Source organism: Ruditapes philippinarum, unplaced genomic scaffold, assembly GCF_026571515.1.
Source record: "Ruditapes philippinarum isolate M1 unplaced genomic scaffold, ASM2657151v2 ctg251_1_1_1_1, whole genome shotgun sequence".
Classification (NCBI taxonomy): domain Eukaryota; kingdom Metazoa; phylum Mollusca; class Bivalvia; order Venerida; family Veneridae; genus Ruditapes; species Ruditapes philippinarum.
In genome coordinates, this window is record NW_026855913.1 from 29,289 (window position 1) to 51,057 (window position 21,769).

General features: G+C 32.4%; 1 protein-coding gene across 1 annotated transcript; it reads right to left on the reverse strand.

The window, feature by feature from the left end:
* Positions 1 to 671: 671 nt before the first annotated feature.
* Positions 672 to 21,470, reverse strand: LOC132744788 (uncharacterized). The gene is made up of 5 exons (XM_060733568.1): positions 21,021 to 21,470; positions 20,683 to 20,754; positions 19,960 to 20,230; positions 18,250 to 18,333; positions 672 to 3,252 (listed from the first exon to the last, which is right to left on the reverse strand). Exons 1-5 carry the CDS (start codon positions 21,432 to 21,434, stop codon positions 854 to 856), a joined length of 3,240 nt encoding a protein of 1,079 aa, XP_060589551.1. The 5' UTR covers positions 21,435 to 21,470; the 3' UTR covers positions 672 to 853.
* Positions 21,471 to 21,769: the final 299 nt, after the last annotated feature.

The window sequence follows — 21,769 nt, forward strand, 5'->3', positions numbered from 1 at the left end:
GGATAATCGTTTACAACAGTTCCATTACCTATCCTTATACTCATTTACAGGTGAACTTTCTTCTTGTAGGAAAATTTTGAAAATATATAAATGAATGAATGAAGGATACGGCATCAATGTAGACCACAACGATATTCGAAATCCGGGTTTTAGTATTGTCAAAAAAAACTAAGGGACAAGCTGTTAAACTTAACCTGCAATTTCGTGAAAATGATATCACAATGCACATGCTTTTACATAAAGTTATTAAATACAAATATAACAACATGTTTCCTTACTTGATTTTTACGCATCAAAATAAAACTGATTAACACAACATGACATTAACTGCTAATAATAACAGCTCCTTCCATAGGCCAAAATAAAAAGCATTCCATAAGAGACGACGCCGCTCACCGGCGTCGCCAATAAAGAGTACTGCATGCAAGTGCCTTTTAAGGCAATCCAACCAATCTTGTCATTTCTTTTTAGTTTGTCGTAGTGACCATAAGGGTTGTCATATCTTAAAGTTTGGAAGATTATAAAAAAGTAAAGATGCAATGCCTGTGTGTCCCATTAAATTGCAATAATCTTTAAAGATAAACATATTAATGAAATCAATTTTCTAAATGGCCTCATATTGGGAATAACAAAAAATAGGACCTTACTTAAAATTACGTAAAATATTCCTACCATTTCAATCACTATATTCAGAAACAACTGTTAGTTAGAAAAGAAATTACTTGTTTAAATGCTAAATGACCAAACATTAAAATTAAGTTTCATCAATCGTATTTTAAGTTTCCATTTTGTTTTCTTTTTTTTCAAAGTCTTGAAGTCATTTCTTCAGTTTATATTAAATATTTGTCCTTGTTTATTCTTTACTTGGTTTCCTTGTTTTGAACTCAAACACCGTCAGACAGAAGTCGTCGTCCTGTATCACATGAAAAGTTTGTGATTTCCGAATATTTTTTTTGAAACGTTTATATTCTGTTCTCGGTTTAATGTCGTTCATCTTTACTGTAACTGACTGAGGCAGATTTTCCAACACGGAAAAAAAATTCTGTAAACTTGCTGCAGACATTTCTATCGTCGACAAATTAACACGTTCAATATTTAGCATGTCAGGTGACAGTAACAATGAACTTTTATCTAGATTGATTTTCCACAACTTAACATCAACTAATGACGGTGTTGATATATTCAATTGTAGCCTCCAAGGTAACATATGCAAGGCTAAATTTGAAAGAGTTGAATGTTGAGACAAATCCAAGTTCAGTCTCTTACAATTATGGTCGTAATGTTTTTTACAGAATAACAAATGCAATGTTAACTCTTTCATTGTTTTTTGACCGGAGATAAAATTGAAAAATGTTTCCAGTATTTTGTGAGAAAAAGAGAAGCAACCAATATCTAAATATTGTAAGTTTTGTACTCGCGCCAAATTTTTACTCAGAGTTTCTTCATCATCTGCCCATTCACCCGAGTCCAAAGTAACGTTCTGAAAAGTAGGAAACAACTTCTCAATACTGAAGTAACCTTTATAGTAAAGTGTCTGTATATGACTGAGATCTTTGCTGGAGAATAAATCTATAATTTCACGTAAACAGCTAAAAGCGTATCTGATACTTTCTATATAAAGTGATTTTATATTGCTTTTATTTTTTTTTAACAAATGTTGTAACTGCTCACTGTGCTCAATGTACCCGACAATGAAGAAATCTTGTAAACATAATTGAATGTTTTCACTTTCAGGTATTTCTTGTAAACACGACATGAACATTTTCTGTATGTTATACAATGGATTATTGTCAATGTCCTTGTAACCTGTCCTAGTTCTAAAGTCGCGTGTTTTCTCGTCTTTATTCATCACAGACATCAAATCATTTAATATTGCACACATCCAGTCAGAATTCATTTTACTTATAAATTCATAAATGTTTGACATATCTAGAATGTCTTGAATGTTTCTACAGTTTTCTAGAACAATTTTCTGAGCGTCTACGTGAAAACTTATAAATATTGCGGCAAAGAATTCCTGAACTGTTTTGTGGGAAAATGACACTTTAGAAATTTCTTTTATCAAAGTCTTAGTCCTACCTTCTGACAAAATTCCTGAGAAAAGGCTTATTTTCATGTCGTCTGCTTTGAGATATGTTTCAGCAACCGATCTGTCAAATACCAGCGTGTTTTCTCTTGTTTCATTAAATAATGTTTGATAAGCTAGTTCTGATAATGATTTAATAAGAGAGTAAAACTTTTTTATAAAGTTGTGATTTCTGAAATATTCTGGGATATCGCAGGCAGAAGCATCAGAAGATGGTTGAATTTCCGGGTGTTTCTTTGCTGTTCTTGATAAAAGAAATTCAATGATTTTGGTGTAAACATCACATTTCGAGTTAACTATGGGAATTCTGTTACACCAAAGACAAGTGATAAACATAAGGAGGAGTGGAATCTTTTGCATGTGCTGAAGGCCACAATCACGTATCACTTTATTTAAGTCCCGTGTTTTACTCGTCAATTTGTAACCATCAGGAACACCCGTCATTTTACTTAAAGCATTTTTCTCAAGTTGCAACGTAGAATCTTCATTAAGTTGAACCAACTCTATTTTCTTGTTTACCTGACTTGTTTTTAGATTTGAAACTCCAAGTTTCCATGGACGCGTAGTCGTTAAGATAACACACTTTTCACGTACGTACCGATGTGGGATTTTTTCATTTCGCCTGGAACAACCATTTTCAGGGTGTGTCCATTCATCAAGACCGTCTAATATAATCAAGCACTTATCTTTACGTAAAATTTCTTCTAGTGATACTGACTTAGGAAGTTGTTCAATAATTTGTTGCTCAATCATTTTGTCTATGCTACAGATATCAGAACAATCTCTTAATAACACCAAAAATAATAACTCAAAGTCAGATAAAGCTTTTAACTCATCATCATTAAAACATTTATAGTTTTTGTCTTTATGATGAGCCTGGCACCACGTGATTGTAAGGTATTTTGACAAAGCAGTTTTTCCAAAGCCTGCGTCTGCTGATAGATATATTTCTTGCTGGTTACCGCTTCCAACCGGAAACAGGTCCCTTAAAGATTTGACTGGCGTTTTCACCTCCATGTCACTTGAAGGAGACTTCTGTTTAATGGCGACTATATCTGGCATTACGTAGAACCCAGCTAGAGGTGTCTCTACTTCTTCAAAAAGCGGCGAGAGAGGTATCGAACTACACTTGTTTCTATAGAATTTAATGAGATCTCTTTGAAGTTCTGAAAATAGAGGAGAGAAATGTTGATCATCATTCAATAACAGATTGTTCTGTAAATATCCAGATCCGTTCTGGGAAAATTGAGTTATGGTTATTACACACAACAATGTAGTATTATTTTTAACTTCCAAATAAATTGGAATGTTTTAATGATTTGGTAGTGTATGTTATACATAAGAAAGATAAGTAAAATATGAGAAGAGATATCTATAACTGTGATACCGATACATGTATATTGTTGACTTTATGATGTTTTTTTACATGAACTTACATAAAGTAATACACAAGCAACACATGGCAGTCTTAATTGTCTGTTTCATAATCCTTAACGAACATCATCGTGAATAATGTATAATGTATCAGTTTTTAAATAGAGAAAATACGAATCCCTATAGAGCATCAAAAACGGCAAATTTGAAAATAGTGCAGGCTTTGTTTGATTCAGTCTTATCGTGGACGTTCCGAACAGATACCGTCCACACCCATTAGCAATGGCTAAAGTAGTTAACAACATTTTACATGATCTGGTAAAATTGCATTCAGAAACATCCGTAGAAAAAAACTTACATAGCCATTTAATTTGATATAGTACAGTAAATTACTTGCAGAGCTCAATAACGTTACGAACTTAAATCATAACATACTTTGCTATTAGCAATATTATTAAAGTCATGTCATATCATATCATCTCGAAATATTGACCACAACCATTTCAATATTCAGCGAATTTTATTCAAATATTACCCGTTTTTGAACATTTACATGCTTACTTTGCAGTATACTTCACCTGCAGTGAATTGTTTTATGTACATGTATATAGTCGCCAGCCCAGTGCTCGATGTGTTCAGTGTAAAAAATAACACTTATATTTGTTTGTGCTATTTGTACCTGACCTTTAACTTCTTCACCATCGCTGACTTTAAGACGATATTTTAAATAATACGAAAATTCAATTCTAAAACGAAAGTAGCAATAAAACCACTTATCAAGCACTGGTTAGGTAGTTTGAAACAAATAGTGGTTTTAGGCCCTATATACAACTCCGTGGTAAATTGTCCTCATCTGTGTCATAAAAACGCTTTTGTATATTGTGAGTTAACAAGATCCAGCTTTGCACCATAAGAGTTTTCCCAGCAATATTTTTGTTTTGAAAGAGTCATTATGTGATTATAAATACAAATGTTTTAAAGATTCCTTTTTTCAACCGGATATATTGTGAAATACTGGTCGAGCACTGGTCGTGTATTTTTTTGCAATGCAAGCATAAATGATGAGTTGGAGCTCAACTTAAGACATAAATTAATTCAGTTTGTAATGGATTTTGATCTTACATTAAACAAATCAATGAGTGGACATATATATATAGTTCATAATTAATAAAATATCTGTTAGTAAGAAAACTTCGAGCCTGTTGATAAAGGAAAACAAGATTGTTGTATAAAGGCCCATCACTACGCCAGTGCAACTTATTCAAAATTAGAAATATTGAAATTTTGAAAAGGAATCTCCCTCGGGAACATTGAAAAAGAAAATAGTTTATTCGGTTTGTTTAGTTTTTTAAGATGAAATTATTTAACACCCTTAATAGTTTCGGCTAATTGTTGATGCAACTAATTTGATTTGCCTTTTTAAATAAGGAAAACCTATTTTTGAAGCATAATATGCCGAACCCTAGATGAAATATTACTATTTATTTGCAAAGATTAACAACTATACATTCTAGATAAAAACGAGTTGTCGTCTGCTTATTTTATTATTTATGCTTGCATTGCGAAATAATACACGACCAGTGATAGACCAGTATATCACAACATATCCGGTTGAAAAAGGAATCTTTTAAACATTTGTATTAAAAAAAACATTATTTCAATAACATGACTTAGAGTTTGTAGCAAAAACCTTATCATTTATTTTCTCCTCTCGTTTTATCAATTCTTATCTGAATTGAAATTGAAAAAAAATAATAAGGAAGTGTTTTTTTATTGCATGCACAGGTGAATGAGCATTGGGCGTCTGACACAAACATAAATCTAGATATGGAACTTAAACAATTTTGACGTGTGTCAACTGTAAAAGTTTATAGACCTGAACTGTAATTTTTCCTCAGGTTATGCCATTTTATCGGTTATTATTATTATCTTATATCATATATTGAAGATTTTTTTGCCATTCCATATACATTAATCTTTCAATGTTTCATAATATTCTTGAATAGGTAACTCCTTGTTTAAGGACAGAGTATTGCTCACATAAAATGGGTGCTTTTAAAGTGAAAGGAAGGCTGTTAAAATTATGGTGGATGATTTGTAACGCTTTTGTGGGCCATGGTGTTGCTGGCGACAGCATGACAAAACGCCAAACGATCCGATGTCGGATTTTCATTGTCGTCCTGTCGCTAACGATAAACGCAAAGTGGCGCGATGCCGGGCGGCGTGTTGTTGCGATGTCAAATTGTCGCTCGGCTCAAATTGAAGGATTAGTCTATAAGTCAAGCGACAGGGCGACATTGCGACAATGTGCGACAAAGCGCCGTTTGGCGTGCATCGCTAGAGACAGGACAACAAGACGACATTGTGACAGCGTGCAGTTTGGTGCGTTTCGCTAGCGCGAGACGACAAATCGAAAAGGTTAAAGCTATATAGGTGTGTTGTCGACAACGCAACGCACAAAGTGTACCAAATCAGCCACCATAATGCAACACGCACAGTGTAATAAATAAGCCATTATAGATAACCTGTTTGATATGCAAAAAATCACGTTCACAATTTCATTTCCAATGACAATGATTAATTTCAAATAACCTTGACGACTTGCAATGCTATAACGTTAAAATCTACTTTTCTTTATTATGCTGCAAAAGTTAAATTTGTCAGGATAATATGCATAAAAATGCTAAAATAATGAGTGAAAAGTATTGTTTTCTGTGGAGTTGTTTTAATATTTCTGCCGGATTTAAATACGTAAAATTTATAGTTTAAAATTTGACAACAACCTGAATAACAATATGTTTTGATAATTTCTCAGTGTAGTTATTAAAGATAATTTTCACAGAAGCCAGACTTAAACAGAATACGGATTTAAGGAACGGATCTCAAATACATTTATGAAATCACTCTGTTTTAAATAAAATGTACTTAATTACAGGAAACACAAGAATATCTGCACATTTCATTAAAAAAAAATTGGGCTAGAACAATCTGACGTGATGATTTGATGACATCATGCATAATAGTATTTCGTTAAGTGCAAAATAAGTAAAATAATTTAAAACCAATACAAGGTATGAAATAAGTAGATAAATGGCTTGTCTTGTATGTGAAATCCAGCTTTTATATTTGCAATGTTGGCTACGCCACTTGTGACAATATTGTGTATGATTGACATTATTCATTTCGATCTTACAAAAAATATTCTCGAAGAATTTAAATATATATAAAGACAATATATCTTATGCTTTAGCAGTACTTTAGTGTTGGAAATTAGTGTTGGAGATTATCCATTGCATTTTCAATGTTTTCCAATTTTAATTAGTTCTGTTAAAGAATATGTCGCAAGGTTTTTCTATTTTAGCTATGTAAACCCCTTAAAGGGGCCAATTAAATTAATATGAGCAAACATGATAAAAGACTACCTACGAATGCTACAGGCAAAGTTTGGTGATCATCTATCAGTAAGTTCTGTTGAAATAGACGTTTAAAGGTATTTCTATTTTTAGGTTAAGCGGCCTCAAAAAGGGGCCAATCAAATTGATATGAGACAAGATAATTTAAGACTACCCAAGAATGCCACAGACAAAGTTTGGTGACCATCCATTACTAAGTTCTGTAAAAGAAGACGTTTAAATGTTTTTCTAATTTTAGACCTATAGACATTTCAAAAGGGCAATTCAAATTAATATGAGCAAACTTGATCAAAAACTACCTCAGAATGCTACAGACACAGTTTTGTGTTTATCTATCAATTACTTCTGTATAAATAGACGTTTAAAGGTATCTTTATTGTTAGCTTTAGCGGCCCCTAAAACAGGCCAATCAAATTGATATGAGCAAACTTCATTTCAGACTACACAAGAATGCTACAGTCAAAGTTTAGTGATCATTCATCAATTAGTTCTGAAGAAGAGGATGTTCAAATATTTTTTCTATCTATTTTTAGCCTTAGAGACCCCTCAAGGGGTCAATCAAATTAATATGAGCAAACATGATAAAAGACTACCTAAGAATGCTTCAGCCAAAGTGTTGTGATAATCTATCAATTAGTTATGTAGAAATAGACGTTGAAAGGTATTTCTATTTTAAGCTTGAGCGGCCCCTAAAAGGGACCAATCGAATAAATATGAGCAAACTTTATATAAGACTACCCAAAAATGCCACAGAAAAAGTTTTGTGATCATCTATCAATTAGTTCTGTACAAGAGGACGTTTAAAACGTTTTCACTATTTTTAGCCATAGAGATCCCTAAAAGGGGCCAATCAAATTAATATGAGCAAACTTGATCAAATACTATCTAGTAATGCTACAACAAGGTTTTGTGATCATCCACCAATAAATTCTGTAGAAAAAGACGTTTGAAGGTTTTGTTTTTTAATTCTCAGCCCTAGATACCCCTTTAAGAGGCCAATCAAATTAATATGAGAAAACTTGATAAAAGACTACCTCAGAATGCTACAGACAAAGTTTTGTGATCATCCATCAATTAGTTCTGTAGAAATACACGTTGAAAGGTTTTTCTATTTTTAGCTTTAGCGGCCCCTAAAAGGGGCAAATCAAATTGATATGAGCAAACTTGATAAAAGACTACCAAATGATGCTACAGACAAAGTTTTGTGATCATCCATCAATTAGTTAAGTACAAGAAGGTGTTGAAAGGTTTTTCTGTTTTTATTCCAAGAGACTCCTCAAGGGGGCCAATCTGTTTAATATGAGCAAACTTGATAAAAGTCTACCCAAGAATGGTACTGACAAAGATTGGTGATCATCCATCAATTAGTTCTTTAGTAGAAGACGTTTAAAAGGTGTTTCTATTTTTAGCTCTTTTGATCCCTAAAAGGGGCCAAATGAAATGACATAAGAAAATTCAGGTGTGACTGTCACGAGAATGATATATACCAAATTTGAAGTAAATCTGACAATGAATTTCAGATACTTTGACCCTGGAGGTAGGGGTCTAGTTGTTACGCATGACACCTCGTCTTATTACAAAAAAACATTTGTGCCAAGTTATTTCAAATTCCTTTGATAAATGACAGAGTTATGAACCGGACACAAAATATATCCTGTAACAGACTATGTTGACCTCCAAGTGTGACCATGACCTTGGAGGTAGGTGACCGGTTGTTGCGCATGACACATCTTCTCATTTTTGTGAGCAATTGTGGCAAGTATTTACAAAATCCCTTCAAAGATAAAAAAGTTATGGACCGGACACGACATATACCATCCCCTCAAATAGACAATGTTGACATTGAATGAGCAAGTGCGACCTTGACCCTGAAGGTAGGGGTCTGGTTGTTGCGCATGATACATCATCTAAATATAAGCAACATTTTTGGCATTTTATTTCAGATTCCTTCAATAAATGACAAAGTTATGGACCGGACACGAAAGTATGACGGACGGACAGACAGACGGACGGACCGACAGCTGGACAGAGGACGGAGCCTATTTCAATCCCCCCTTTTTTCAGGCACGAAAGGGCACCTGAGTCGAACCACCGACGTTCCGTAAGCAAGCTGGATGAAAGAGTCCGAAGTTCCTGTCGGGATTCGAACCCGCTGCGGTAAGATGCAAGTGGTTTGAAAATGTATTCAAGTGCAAAGAGATTTTTTGATACGATCAATTTATGGAAAAAATTACTGTAGGGTTATCAAAAATATTCTCAAAGTACAATATAAATTCAGATCAAATGGACATATTTTGAAGGATAAGTTTTGTATAAACAATGCAACAGTTTGAATATGGAGCTAAGAAAACTTTTATGTAAAGTGTCACTTTGACTATGCCAGCTCGCTTGGTATAGTGGCTTTCTAAACAACTTAAACATAAACTTCCAGAAGCAAAAAAAAACAAAGTTGTTCGTTATATTTATGGTTATTCATGTAGAAAATCATTGAAAGTTATTAAATTTAATAGAATTGGGTAGCTAAATATAGAAAATAGAGTCATACAAGTCAATGATGTACATAAAATATTTAATAAAAAATGTCCATCTTATAATTATGTATGATAACTTTTCTTTAAAGTCTGATGTTCATTGTTATAATAGTAGGAACAGTGTAGGGAACTTTCCCTACCCCATGTTAATAGTTCACAAAAAGTACATTTTTCTTACCAAAGTATTAGGGATTGGAACATGCACCCACTTGATGTTTAAAGGGAAAGTAACCTTTTTTACTTTAAAAAGAGAGTAAAAGCTCAACTTAGTGAAAACATGAAACAATTTGAACAAGCTGATTTTATTTTTTACTAATTTTAAATATAATTGTAGTTTATAAATATAGCATGTTTTATATAAATGTAGATTGTGATTGGTTTTGTGATATAAATAAATTAATAATTTCAGTGGTGTGATAACCAGTCATATTCATAGTATTTTTCCTGAAATATGTGATAAATATAATTCACATAATGTTCAATAGAAGTTAATTTTATTTGATCTTAGAAATAAAACATCAGTCCAGTATAGCATCTTTAAGCATGAACTTGAATGCCAGTTCTCAAGAAAATATTGTTGTTTCCATCAAAGGACCCCATTGGAAATAAGTTCTCTATTTAATATTGAATTTTCATGGGTTATCCTGTGTTGTCTTCAAGTCAACTAGATCTTTGATCTTATTATGAATGTTAAGGTTTTTTTTTCTAATAATAATTGTGTTACTAATAATGTGATAGTTATATCTGTGATAAATTTCTTTAATGTATTGTAATATGACATATATATATACACAAATAAATCAATCAAATTAAAAAACAATTTTAGGTTTTGTATTATATAGACATGAATAATTTTGAGAATTTGGCCCTTTATAAGATGCCAGAGGCATTTTGTAGTGCAAGTGATATATTGATGTTTTTTTACATATTAATGGTATGCTGAATCCGATAAAGGTGGATACAAAACTGAAAAAACTTGATCTTGACCATTGAAATGGTCATAAAAATGGTCATTAAAATGGCCGCCAAATTTGTTTATCAAAAATGGATAATATGTCAAAGAAAATTTCGAAAGATATAAAAAGCCTGAAATTTGTCACAAAGCATGTTTGGGTAAAGACAAATTAGAAACCAAAAATATTTTTAAAATAAATCCAATATGGCTGAAAATTCCAAGATGGCGGATATTTTCCTATAGGCCTATATAGGGGGGAGTAATATTAAAGATAATATATCAAAGCCTTAAAAAATAAGAGAATGCAACAGACAGAAACTCTGAAAAGTCCATACTTCTTATCATATCACTTATATTTAGGGTTTAGGGCAGTGACCACTACACTCTTCCCTGCCCTATCAGAGATTTCAAGTGTTATCTTTCCAGACTCTGATCACGCATTATATGCAAGTATATAGAGTGGCTACCTGTATTTCTAGCTCCATATGCCGGTTTTACTTCCAATAAGATTATCTTACTTGATCAACAGAAATTTCTAAATGGTTTACTAGTACATCTCATAGATGCACAATGCAATCCATCCATTGTGGTATGGAAATTTAGGAAATGTTAAGAAGGATGATTTATATCGTCACTAGAAATTTTAAACCAATAATGATTATATATATAAATATAAATATAATATAAATATATAAATGCCAGCTCGCTTGGTAAAGTGGCTTTCTAACTTATAACTTAAACAGACAGCTAATTTACAATCCCCAGTGAATAGTGAGTTTTTTTTTCATCATGGCTGAATTTTGAACCATAAACTCAGTTTGAACCATAAATCCCCTGCTGTAGCCCAGATTATGGCAATGACCTTGCCATTAAATTTGATGCATTATAGTCATGGCAACAAATTTTGCTATAAAATGCTTGTTTAATATCCGTCATAGGAAACCCCAAGTCAAGCAATATAATATTTGTATAAGTTTTGTTCTCCATTTTTTTTTCCAAATTCTTAATGTTAGGCCATAACGATTTCAAAACGAAACAATAGAAAGTAATCAGGAGTTATCATGAATACATATATGAAATAATGTAATTCCTTCAATCACTTGAGAAAAGTAATCAATGTTATTGCAATAAAAAATTAAGAAGTAATTTCAATTACATCAATCAATAACATTTTGTAAAATCCATAAGCCGTGTTAAATTTGAGTGATCAGTTTCTACATTTGATGATCTAATTTAACCACCAGGTACATTAGTATAATTCATGTACTGCCTTTCTTTCACCTATACTTACTCCCAACATTAATAACTGATCAGCCTTAAACTTATACTCCCCAAACATTCCGTACTGGGACATCTATAGACCTTCCTACACTACAATCACTAGCCAGTTAGAAACAGAACCTAAGTCCCCCAAGACACTTAGCTCCAAAGGCAACATGATACAATTTTAGAGCTACCTATACAAGTCGTATCTAAGTTGCCTCATAGCCTCAGACACATAATCGATGGGCAAAGCTGTAGAAGAATTATCGGTAAACTGCTTAACAGTTTTTACCACCACTTCCCTATATTTTACATGCTTTTACTGCATTTATCCCACAAAAATGGACTAATCGTTCTGTTGGTATTTACAAAACGGTGATGTGGCTTCTTGAACAGTGCAGAGATCATTTGTTAATTTGAAGCCTCGCTTGAGAGTTCAAACCTGACTCGTTACAAACGAGGTACGCTAGTTAATGCTAATGGCTTTTTCGGCTCAACATATAACCTGTTTACCAAAATCTTAAAATATTCACCGGGTTTTCAAATGCCTTTCAGCAGGCTTTTGAGGGATTTAATCATGAACCGAGAATCAATAATCATATCACATAAAGAAAGATACGACTGTTACAAATGTATTATGCAAAATAGTGAAACTACATAATAATATAGAGTTTTGCCTATTGCTTTATTACTAGAGTCCTGTATTTGTACGAAGCTTGAACTCAGTGTGTAGGCTTCAAAGGTGTAAACAGTACGTAAATATTTGTATTAAAGACGAAACATTAGCTCTATATTATTCAGTAAGGAGTCTTTTTCACATATTTTTTTTAGTTGGAATACCCAGCTGGACGGCATTTCTAGCTTTTTTTTTGGAAATGTTAATACTTGTATTTATTTCTATCTGCCGTTTGATCGTTTTTATTTTTAACACTGGCATAGCATTTGGCACTTTCTTGAGCTGTAAAACAGTTAGGAAACAACATATCAGAATACTAAACGACTAATTTGATCCATGCTGTTCGCTTACAAACCCTATAACAAGTAGAGAAACTGATAGCGAACAGCATGGATCCTGATTAGACTGCGCGGATGAGCAGGCTGGTCTGGATCCATGCTGGTCGCAGAGCCATTATGTTGGTTTTGTCATGACGCGGCTCATATTTTCTTAAAATCAGTCCTGTCTAATATGTTAGTATTATATTACTATATATTATATGATTCAGTTATAAAATTACTAAGGAAGAAACATTATATATAACTAGGGTCCTTAAGGTTTTTCAGCCGAAACTTATAGTAAATTATCCGACAGGGGTGAGGAAAGGGTTACATTCCTTCGTTGGTATCAATTCCAAAAATGTTTGTGATATATAACATGATAAACAGACTATAAGAATGTCTGCAATAACAGAACGAAGCAAGGATTTTTTGAAAACAGAATGTAGCAAAGAAATTTTGAAAAACATCATTAAATAGTAAAATTTACCGACAAAAAACATGTGATCAAGGTAATTACCGGAAGCAGGAAGTTTAATATACTTGCAAGGCTACATGAAAAATCATTGAACATATTGATCAAATTGAATAGAACTAAGAGGAGTTTTTATTGCTCGTAAAACATTCTTGGACAAATCAAAATTCCTAAAAAAAATAATTAAAAATGTTTTTTTTTTTTTAAAAATGCTATGCCACTGCATTTATATTACACCAAATAAAAAGAACAGACGTAGATTATTTTGTTTGTTCTAATTGAACCTTTCCAGTGTTAACAGATGTATGTAAATTAGCTAACTTGTTGTTATCCATTTGCTACACTAAGTAAATACATAGTCACTGGTTGACCTGGTTTGCACAAAAGAACACATGGTTTTGTTTGTGAAACTGTTTGTGAGCAGTTGACCTTGCAATGAATGGAAAAGGTGTGGCTAAATGTTCCGCTACGAAAAACCGGCAAGGTTACTTTGCATAATACAGGGGTGTCTAGTGAGTTTGGGGTGATCAATGTTATATTACAGCATGTAAAAGGAAAGTCAATGTGCAGATGTGTATCTTCAGATACAAAGGTCAATGTATAATTATTGATCCAAAATAAAAGTAATTTTACTTCATAAATATTTAGGTATTTACTGTTTGGCATAAGTATGTACTGTACTTCCATAAATATGAAATACATACTTTATGTATTGTTACTTTTGTTAAACAACCTTTGCAAACGTTTGGTACAAGTTATGAATTAACAAAGATTATTCAAATATTTGTACAGATATTCCGAACATCCCTTGGTATATTTTTGGAGAAACACAATACAGAAAAATCTGTAGTGATATAGACAAACAATGAGTATTTTGAAATTTGATGGACATATGATGGGATATCCGTGGAGAGCAGGAATTATGAAAGAAAAAGCAGAAATGCCAACGAAAACTCATGAAAGTTATACACATGCATTGATATTGAAAGTTTACTAAGTTAAACAAAGCAAACATTTTATTTGATTAGATTTAACGTCCGTCTTTGAGGTCAAATCCATCCATCTGACGGTATTATAAATCACTTATTTGTGATTATTTAGATGAACTGTTAAAAATCCCCGCTTGGAGTACACTCGCATTTCTTCTGGCCCTTTCCGTTAAACTTTTGTTTAAGGACCTTTTACACGATCAGAAAGAATATACAGAACGTGTACTGTTTTTCGGCCTAACCTACGGTATTTCGGCCTAACCTATGGTATTTCGGCCTAACCTACGCTTAGATACTAAACATGTAAACAAAAAAATAATAAATGCTGGGAGATGTTTTTCCCCAATATATCAAGTATTCCACCCACCTAAACTAAGATAAAAAAGTAAAAAGAACATTATTCATTATTTATACATATAATATAAAGGTTATGGGAATCGAAAGTTCAAAATGTCTATCTGTTGACATTAATTTTTTAAATTGGTTATTTCGTCGGACAATCAAAATTTTTCGAAAAAAAACTTTATTTTTGGAAGTCAAAAATACACATTCGTTACACATTATGACATTTATCTACTTGTTGCTATAAAAGCCATATTTACTGTTACGTAAACAACTAACATAGGAAATATGTTTGTTAATATTATTTGAATAGATCTCATATACTAGTATGTATGCTGCAATATTTGAAATTGTACTGTACATTTTGCAACAGGGGTCGTTGATCTTCTGGTTTGATATTAATAAAACTTGCTTAAAATAGAGAAAATAAAAATTCCTAAAGAAAGCCCAACACGGCAACATTGAAAATGTTGCAGGCTCGGTTTGATTGAGCCTGTTCATGGACGGTACTGACAAGTGCAATCTACCGTCCACACCCCCTAACACTGGCTTAAGCAGAATTTAACACTTGTTAAACATGATCAAAATCTGAAAATGTGTGATCCCTTATTGGCATTTAACACAACTAGACTACAAGGAAATTGCAGACTTGGTTTGATTAAGTTGACAAAGATTACACCCTCTGTCGGACCATATATGGCACAGACCGAACATGGCACACATGTGACATATTCGGTTCGAATTTGTCACACGAGTGACATATTCGGTCGGATATGGCATTGAATGTGCCATATTCTGTTTGATTAAGTTTTTAATGCTCACCAAAACGTATTTGTCACTACCAAAAATGCGCATAAAAATGAAATACTAACGAATATGTCACATGTGTAGTTTTTATTTCTTTAATGCACATACCGTTTATTACAAAAATAAAAAATAACCTAATACAGAATCGTAAACGCATTCGCCATCTTCATCATCACCATCATCATAATCATCGTCAACATCATCAACGCCATCATCAAAATCATCATCATCACAAGCCGCAGTAGCATTTACAGCTAAAACTACATGCCATAGTGACTAACATTTGCACTAGATCCTATGTCGCTAAGTCGTACATACGAAACAATTGGCTAATCAAAATGCACTACAAAAATGTTTTCTTTATCATGTTAACATATCCTGACTGTCTAAAGATCTCGTATGAACAAGATACTTAGTTGTGCATATCCAATACTTAGAATCTTATGTTCGTTAAGCTCATTGTTTTTTCAGTACTGCAAGAACGGTGTAAAGACTGAAGTCGTGGTAAGGATGCACTAGTAGGTCGTGCACGTGCTAATTCGAGATTAGGATGTGGATTTAAAAAATGTCTACGTCCTAGCCCGTCCTGATTAAGGTTTTTGATGCTCAATACAGAATTTTCATTTCTGAAAAGTATTCATATTCAGAGTTTCGATAGGGCATGGGTTCAAATCCAAGAACAGCCAGTCGGCGTTCAATATCGCGTCACGTCAGTAATTCCAATGTTCGTATTTCTTGTTTACCTAATCCTCACAAACATTCACCAATATTTTCTAAAGTGAAGATCTCTAATCAACAAATGTTTCATCGAATTTTTAAAGGTACATAATAAACAAAATTTTCACCGATTTTTTTATGTATAATAAACAAATATTTCACCAGATAGGAGAAACACATAGTTCGTGTGTATCGTACTGCAATATCCCTGTTAACGAGAAAATGTTATGGATTAATAAATGTTTTTATATTTCTTGCTGTTTGAACAAAATGTTTTCAGGGCCCTTAATAAATCTACAAGCTCTTGGTTTAAACATATTCATTAATGATCGATTGCAAAACACGTTCTTTTAATTTATATTTGTCACTTTAGAGTCCGATTCCTGTCAGATGAGGAAACATGGTCATGACCCGAGTTGGGCTCCAACCCACAATCCTGGGGTTGAGGGGCAAACATCTTAGCAATTAGGCCACCAATACCCCTTACCATTGTGTCATCCATACTCTGTGATTAATAAGTAAAGAGAGCAAGTGCTTTAACAGCAAATATGCTGCAGCCATGCTCACCAATGTAAAATTACACGCGAAGAAAATGATTGATGAAAATGTTCAAAAGTCGTTTTTTTTCCCATGAATAAAAAAATGAGTTTGCTTATATCCAATTCATGGCGTAATATGTAAAGTACATATCAAAATCAGGATCTGTACGCGTTAGATTAACTAACAAAAAGCGTAACTATAATGTGTTTTATAAACATAAAAGAAAAATTCATTTTGAATAATTTTAATGACGACATTGGAATTTGTCACTATTTTGTGCATATTTACACAAAGCCGGTCAGTGAATGGCTAAGTCCGAAACTATATGCTAATTATATTGGATATTAGTAAATTATAAATCAACGAGAGTTTGTAAAACAATTATATAAAATCATGCACTTTAATACTTAAAAAAAGTCAAAATAATTATCTTCAACATGGCAATAAATCTTATCAAAAGAATAGGACACACATGCCCTAACCATCTTTTATACAAAATTTCTTGAGTCAAGGGCTATAACTATGACAGCACTAATCGAATCTATAAGTGAAATCCCGGATGCACAACGACATATGCTGACCAACATTCTTGACTCTGCTTTAAACACCTAAAAGCTAGTCAGCCACACAAGTGAAAATTTCAAATTATAACTTAGTAAAAGACACAAACTCATTACTGTACAAATCCACACGAAAGCCGCACATGCACAATAATATATATGCTTACAAATATTGATATAAAACTTAAGGACGCTAGCTATATGACTTCATATTCTGTTTAATACCCACGTAAAGTTTCAATACCTTAGCTCAAATACTGTTTTGGCTACATGTGACAAATGTATAAATTGCAAATTTGTACTTAGTCAAGGAATTACTACGGTAATCGACAAGCTAAACCTCAGGTGAATATACATTCATGCCCCTAGTTCAAATACTGTTGAAGCTTCACGCAACATAAGCTGACAATTTCCTATTTGTCTAAGTCAAGGGCAAATCGAAATGCGAAACCCAAGGTGCACAATAACAAAATTTTATTACCCTAACTAAATTATTTAAGTAGCAACACTAAAGATTCCGGGACGGACAGACGCTCGTAGACAGGCAGAGGCGCATGCACAAGTAAAAAGTTAGAATACCTTCCCCTCGATATTGAATCTTCCAGTCAATAAATATTAATGGCGAAAATATTTTGCACATACTTTCAATAAAGCCAGTCGCTGTGTATGGACACAGAAGTCATTATTGATGATAATAATGTTGTTGTTGATTATTATGTTATTGATGATGATGATGATGATGATGATGATGATGATGGTGATGATGGTGATAGTGATGATGATGATGATGATGTATTATTAACGTTGATGAAGGTAGGTAAAAACGACGATGATAATTTTAGTTAACTGTGTAAAATGTGTGACATATATGGTCAGGCATTTACTACCAAATTGCAAAAACGTATATGGCACATACAGACAGCTGTGATAAATTCTTATGTGCCATATACGTTTTTGCAATTTGGTAGTAAATGCCTGACCATATATGTCACACATTTTACACAGTAAACTAAAATTAGCATCCTCGTTTTTACCTACCTTCATCAACGTTAATAATGCATCATATACAGTCTGACAACCTTATCTATTAACATCTTAGATCACGTCGTATCGAAGGTTGTTATAAATAGTATTTAGGCTGATCCAATTGCTCGGAGAACCATCAGTTGGACTTTGTCTGATGAATATTTAAATACAATCTTACTTTTTTTCTTCTGGCGATAGCGTCTCCTCTCAAAAAAACTTTGAATAAAGTTTCCATCCCTCTCGTTTTCCTGCCTTCTTTCATCTAAAATATGAATTGTTACACAAAGTTTCAAAATTGTAAAATACTGTTACACATATTATTGTTTTAGTCATCCATATATCTCAATCTATGATAATGAAAATTTTGAAGTCGATGATCATCAATTGATATTTAAATATACATAATTGATTAAACTTTAATTTAAAGGCCCTCGCTATCTTGTAATAAGAAAATATATTTAAATGCGCTTTCAGTGGTTAAACAGCAATTTATCATGTAAGAAAAGTTTGCAGACATTCTTCCAATTTCTTTTTATCAAAAATTCGCCATTCGTATGTAAGTATTTAAAAGCCTTTTAACTGACATTCATGTTAAAGGGAAATTTATTTGCTTTCATTTATATAACCGTTCAAATAAAACCGGGTCATATTGTTGATCTTCTCCTGGTGTGCGGGAGGGTATTGGCGTCCTGTTTCGTCAAAAACACGATTCTTTTCTACGTGCAGTATAACTTAGTGTTTGCAGCATACTTACAGTATTGATACTCAAGGTCAAAATTAATGCCCTTGCAAGTTAAAGTCTGAGTGAATATTAACAAAAGCATGCACAAAATATATAGATATTATGGCATATGTGAGTGAGTGAGTGAGTGTAATTTAAGTATAAAATTAAAGCCTACAAGAAGGATAATAAATGCAAATAATAATTTTATAAACTCTACTTTGTCGATTGTAGGTTTGTTACTACGTCATATTCAAACACACATCGGTAGATTTTATTTATTCTTATACATATATAATTATATATTAAAATTGAATTCTTTAAGCTACGAATCATCAAATAAAAACATTAAAGGGTTTATGTTATAAATTTGGGCTGAAAATACTCGTGTGGACAGTGTCATACATTTAGGCAGAATTTGAATGCGTTTTGTAATGCAAATATTTTGAGCATACACATTCACTTACGCCATAAGATCATACAATATTTCATCAAATGGAACATGATATGAAATGTAAATTCTGCAAGTTCTTCAGATAGTTTAAAGTTTATTGTATATAGTTTATTTACTAATAAGATCTTATCTGCACGGTTATAAGAAATCAATACTAAACACAAAAATTATATGATAGGTCAGGTTAAACACTTTGTTTAATTAAAATCTACAAATTTAGTTTTCTATTAAGTACCAATTTAGTGCCAACATCTCTTTACAACTATTTTTGCTATGCATATTCAGCTTATTTATGAACTATTGTTAATTTAATTAGAATAATATAATTTAAATGAGCGAATATGCTGCAATAAGAAATATTACTTTTGTATGACATAAGCTATTTAGCAAGTCTATTGTTGTACACTCTTCTATTTTTTCAGCAAAGTTCAATTCAACATATATATATATGTATATGTATATACATATTGTCTTTACCTTTATAATGTTATAATGTCATTGTCACCTTTAGAATGTCATTGACAAACGAAGCATTGTTTGTGGGTTTTTTTTTAACCTGATCATATCTCATATATAACTATGTCCTTGTCATTTTTATTATTAAATCAGCAACTTCAATTTAATTGTAATGCAAATACCTGTAAGAAGTTAATATCCAAGTTGATAACAAGATTATAACAACCTTTATATCAACAATGTATAAGCATGCTTACCTTGCATATTTGAAATCGTTTGTTTTGTTGGTAGTCGTTCTTTTATTTCTTCTATTTCAGTTTTAACCGTCTTCAAGTCTTCAATAGTCTCTTTATGACCTGCTTTCAGAAGTTCTATATCAACTTCTACTGCTTTATCATGACTTTCCCATTTTTCAATTTCATCCGTTACCCTCTGTTCTGTTTTTGGATCAAGAGGGCTGAATTCAAAGTCAGTTATTGTCTGGTGAAAGTCTTTGATTGGATACACCTTATCGAATCTAAGGAGAATCTGAAAGGCGTACAGGCATGATAATTAACTTAATGACATTTGGCTAGCGTTTGAAAAGAAATTAAATATATTTCAAAACATTTTTCTCGAGTAAAATTACAATATTTTCGCATTTGTTATTTGCAGTCCTGGCCTGGTGACATTATAAGAGTTAGTTATCATCTGAATAAATTTTCTACCTTTACTATCTCATAAGTGAAAATACTAGCACTGAAAAATACATTAGATGACAAAACTTGGTTTAATGAATCAAAAATATAGAAAAAATAAAACGTTATCTTTAATTACAGAACTTGATACAACCTATTATATTTCCTTTCAACATTGCATAAACAAAAGATACTAAAGTTACACTGCTTGACTGATAAGTATGGAATTTAGTAACGAGTGTTTCCTGCTTTTCAACATTTGTACTAACTATGTTTAAGTAAGTATTTAAATTAAATAAATACCTGTTCGATTTCTTTCCACTTTGTAATAAAATCATTATGTTGTATTCCTGTAGTGGTCGATATATGACAAATCTGAAGATATAACATTGTTCAAAATGCATGTTAACTTATTCGATTTTAAACATCACCTTTAAAATGCTTGAATAATAAAACAAATTGTTTTGACAAAATAACTAATATAAAACCTTCCTCGGGAACTTGTTCAGTATTGACCCAGTGTTCCTATAGAGGGACATTTTTATCTACACTAATATAATAAGACAAAAAGTAAAATATTATTTGATACTATGATTCACTTTAATATTGAAAATAAACATAAGCCTTTTTTAAAATCTTACTTCGTTCCTGTAATTCTTCAGTCTACAAATGTCTGCCTCGATGGAAGTATCACTTTGTATTGGCGGAATGTTCCAATTAAACTTTTTATTTAACTTAAAACATTTTAGGTTTCTCATGAGACAAATGGTAAGTGTGATGTCCAAATCTGACGTTGAAACAGTGCCACTCGGTGGAAACAATAAATCATATTGCACCTGTGTTATTAAACCACGTCCCTTCAAAAATTGAATAGTGGCCTTTTCATTAGCAAGACAACCGCTGAGAGTAATAGATTGAGCTAAAAGTTCGTGATCTACATAATTTCTTAAAACTGTAAGTCCACCATCTATAATTAGTATCTGAAGGCGGAACAAAAATACTCGATTATCAACTGCTTGAGCCAAAGATGATGTACCAGGTTGAGCAGATGCCATAGCTAGACATTACTATAAATTGTTTCTTGAATGATGACACACCTGGAAATACAATGTAGAATTGACGTGAAATAAACATAGAATTATTGATGAATATAAATGCAAACTTCAGCTGTGTAATTGCAAGTTGGTATAACCATTTCTTATTGTGTCATGGCCCCAACATTAATTTAGCATGAAATATCACAAAGAGCTATAACTAAAAGACTGTAGAAAAAAGGAATTATTCACAGCTGTGTTTTCCTATAATTTCCTCAATCCAAATATGGAACTCCGCGAGTCGGATGTGTCGGTTTGTTAACAGTATAGCTGTTTCTTATGCATTTTCTTCTTAA

Bases quoted from the DNA above. Each gene is read 5' to 3' on its own strand.
- LOC132744788 (XM_060733568.1), bottom strand. From the start codon at position 21,434: ATGGCATCTGCTCAACCTGGTACATCATCTTTGGCTCAAGCAGTTGAT. The intron at 20,755-21,020 runs GTAAGATTTTAA...TTATATCTTCAG, and splicing joins TGAAGAATTACAGGAACGAA to ATTTGTCATATATCGACCAC. The intron at 3,253-18,249 runs GTAAGATTGTAT...CTCTATTTTCAG, and splicing joins CTATCGCCAGAAGAAAAAAA to AACTTCAAAGAGATCTCATT.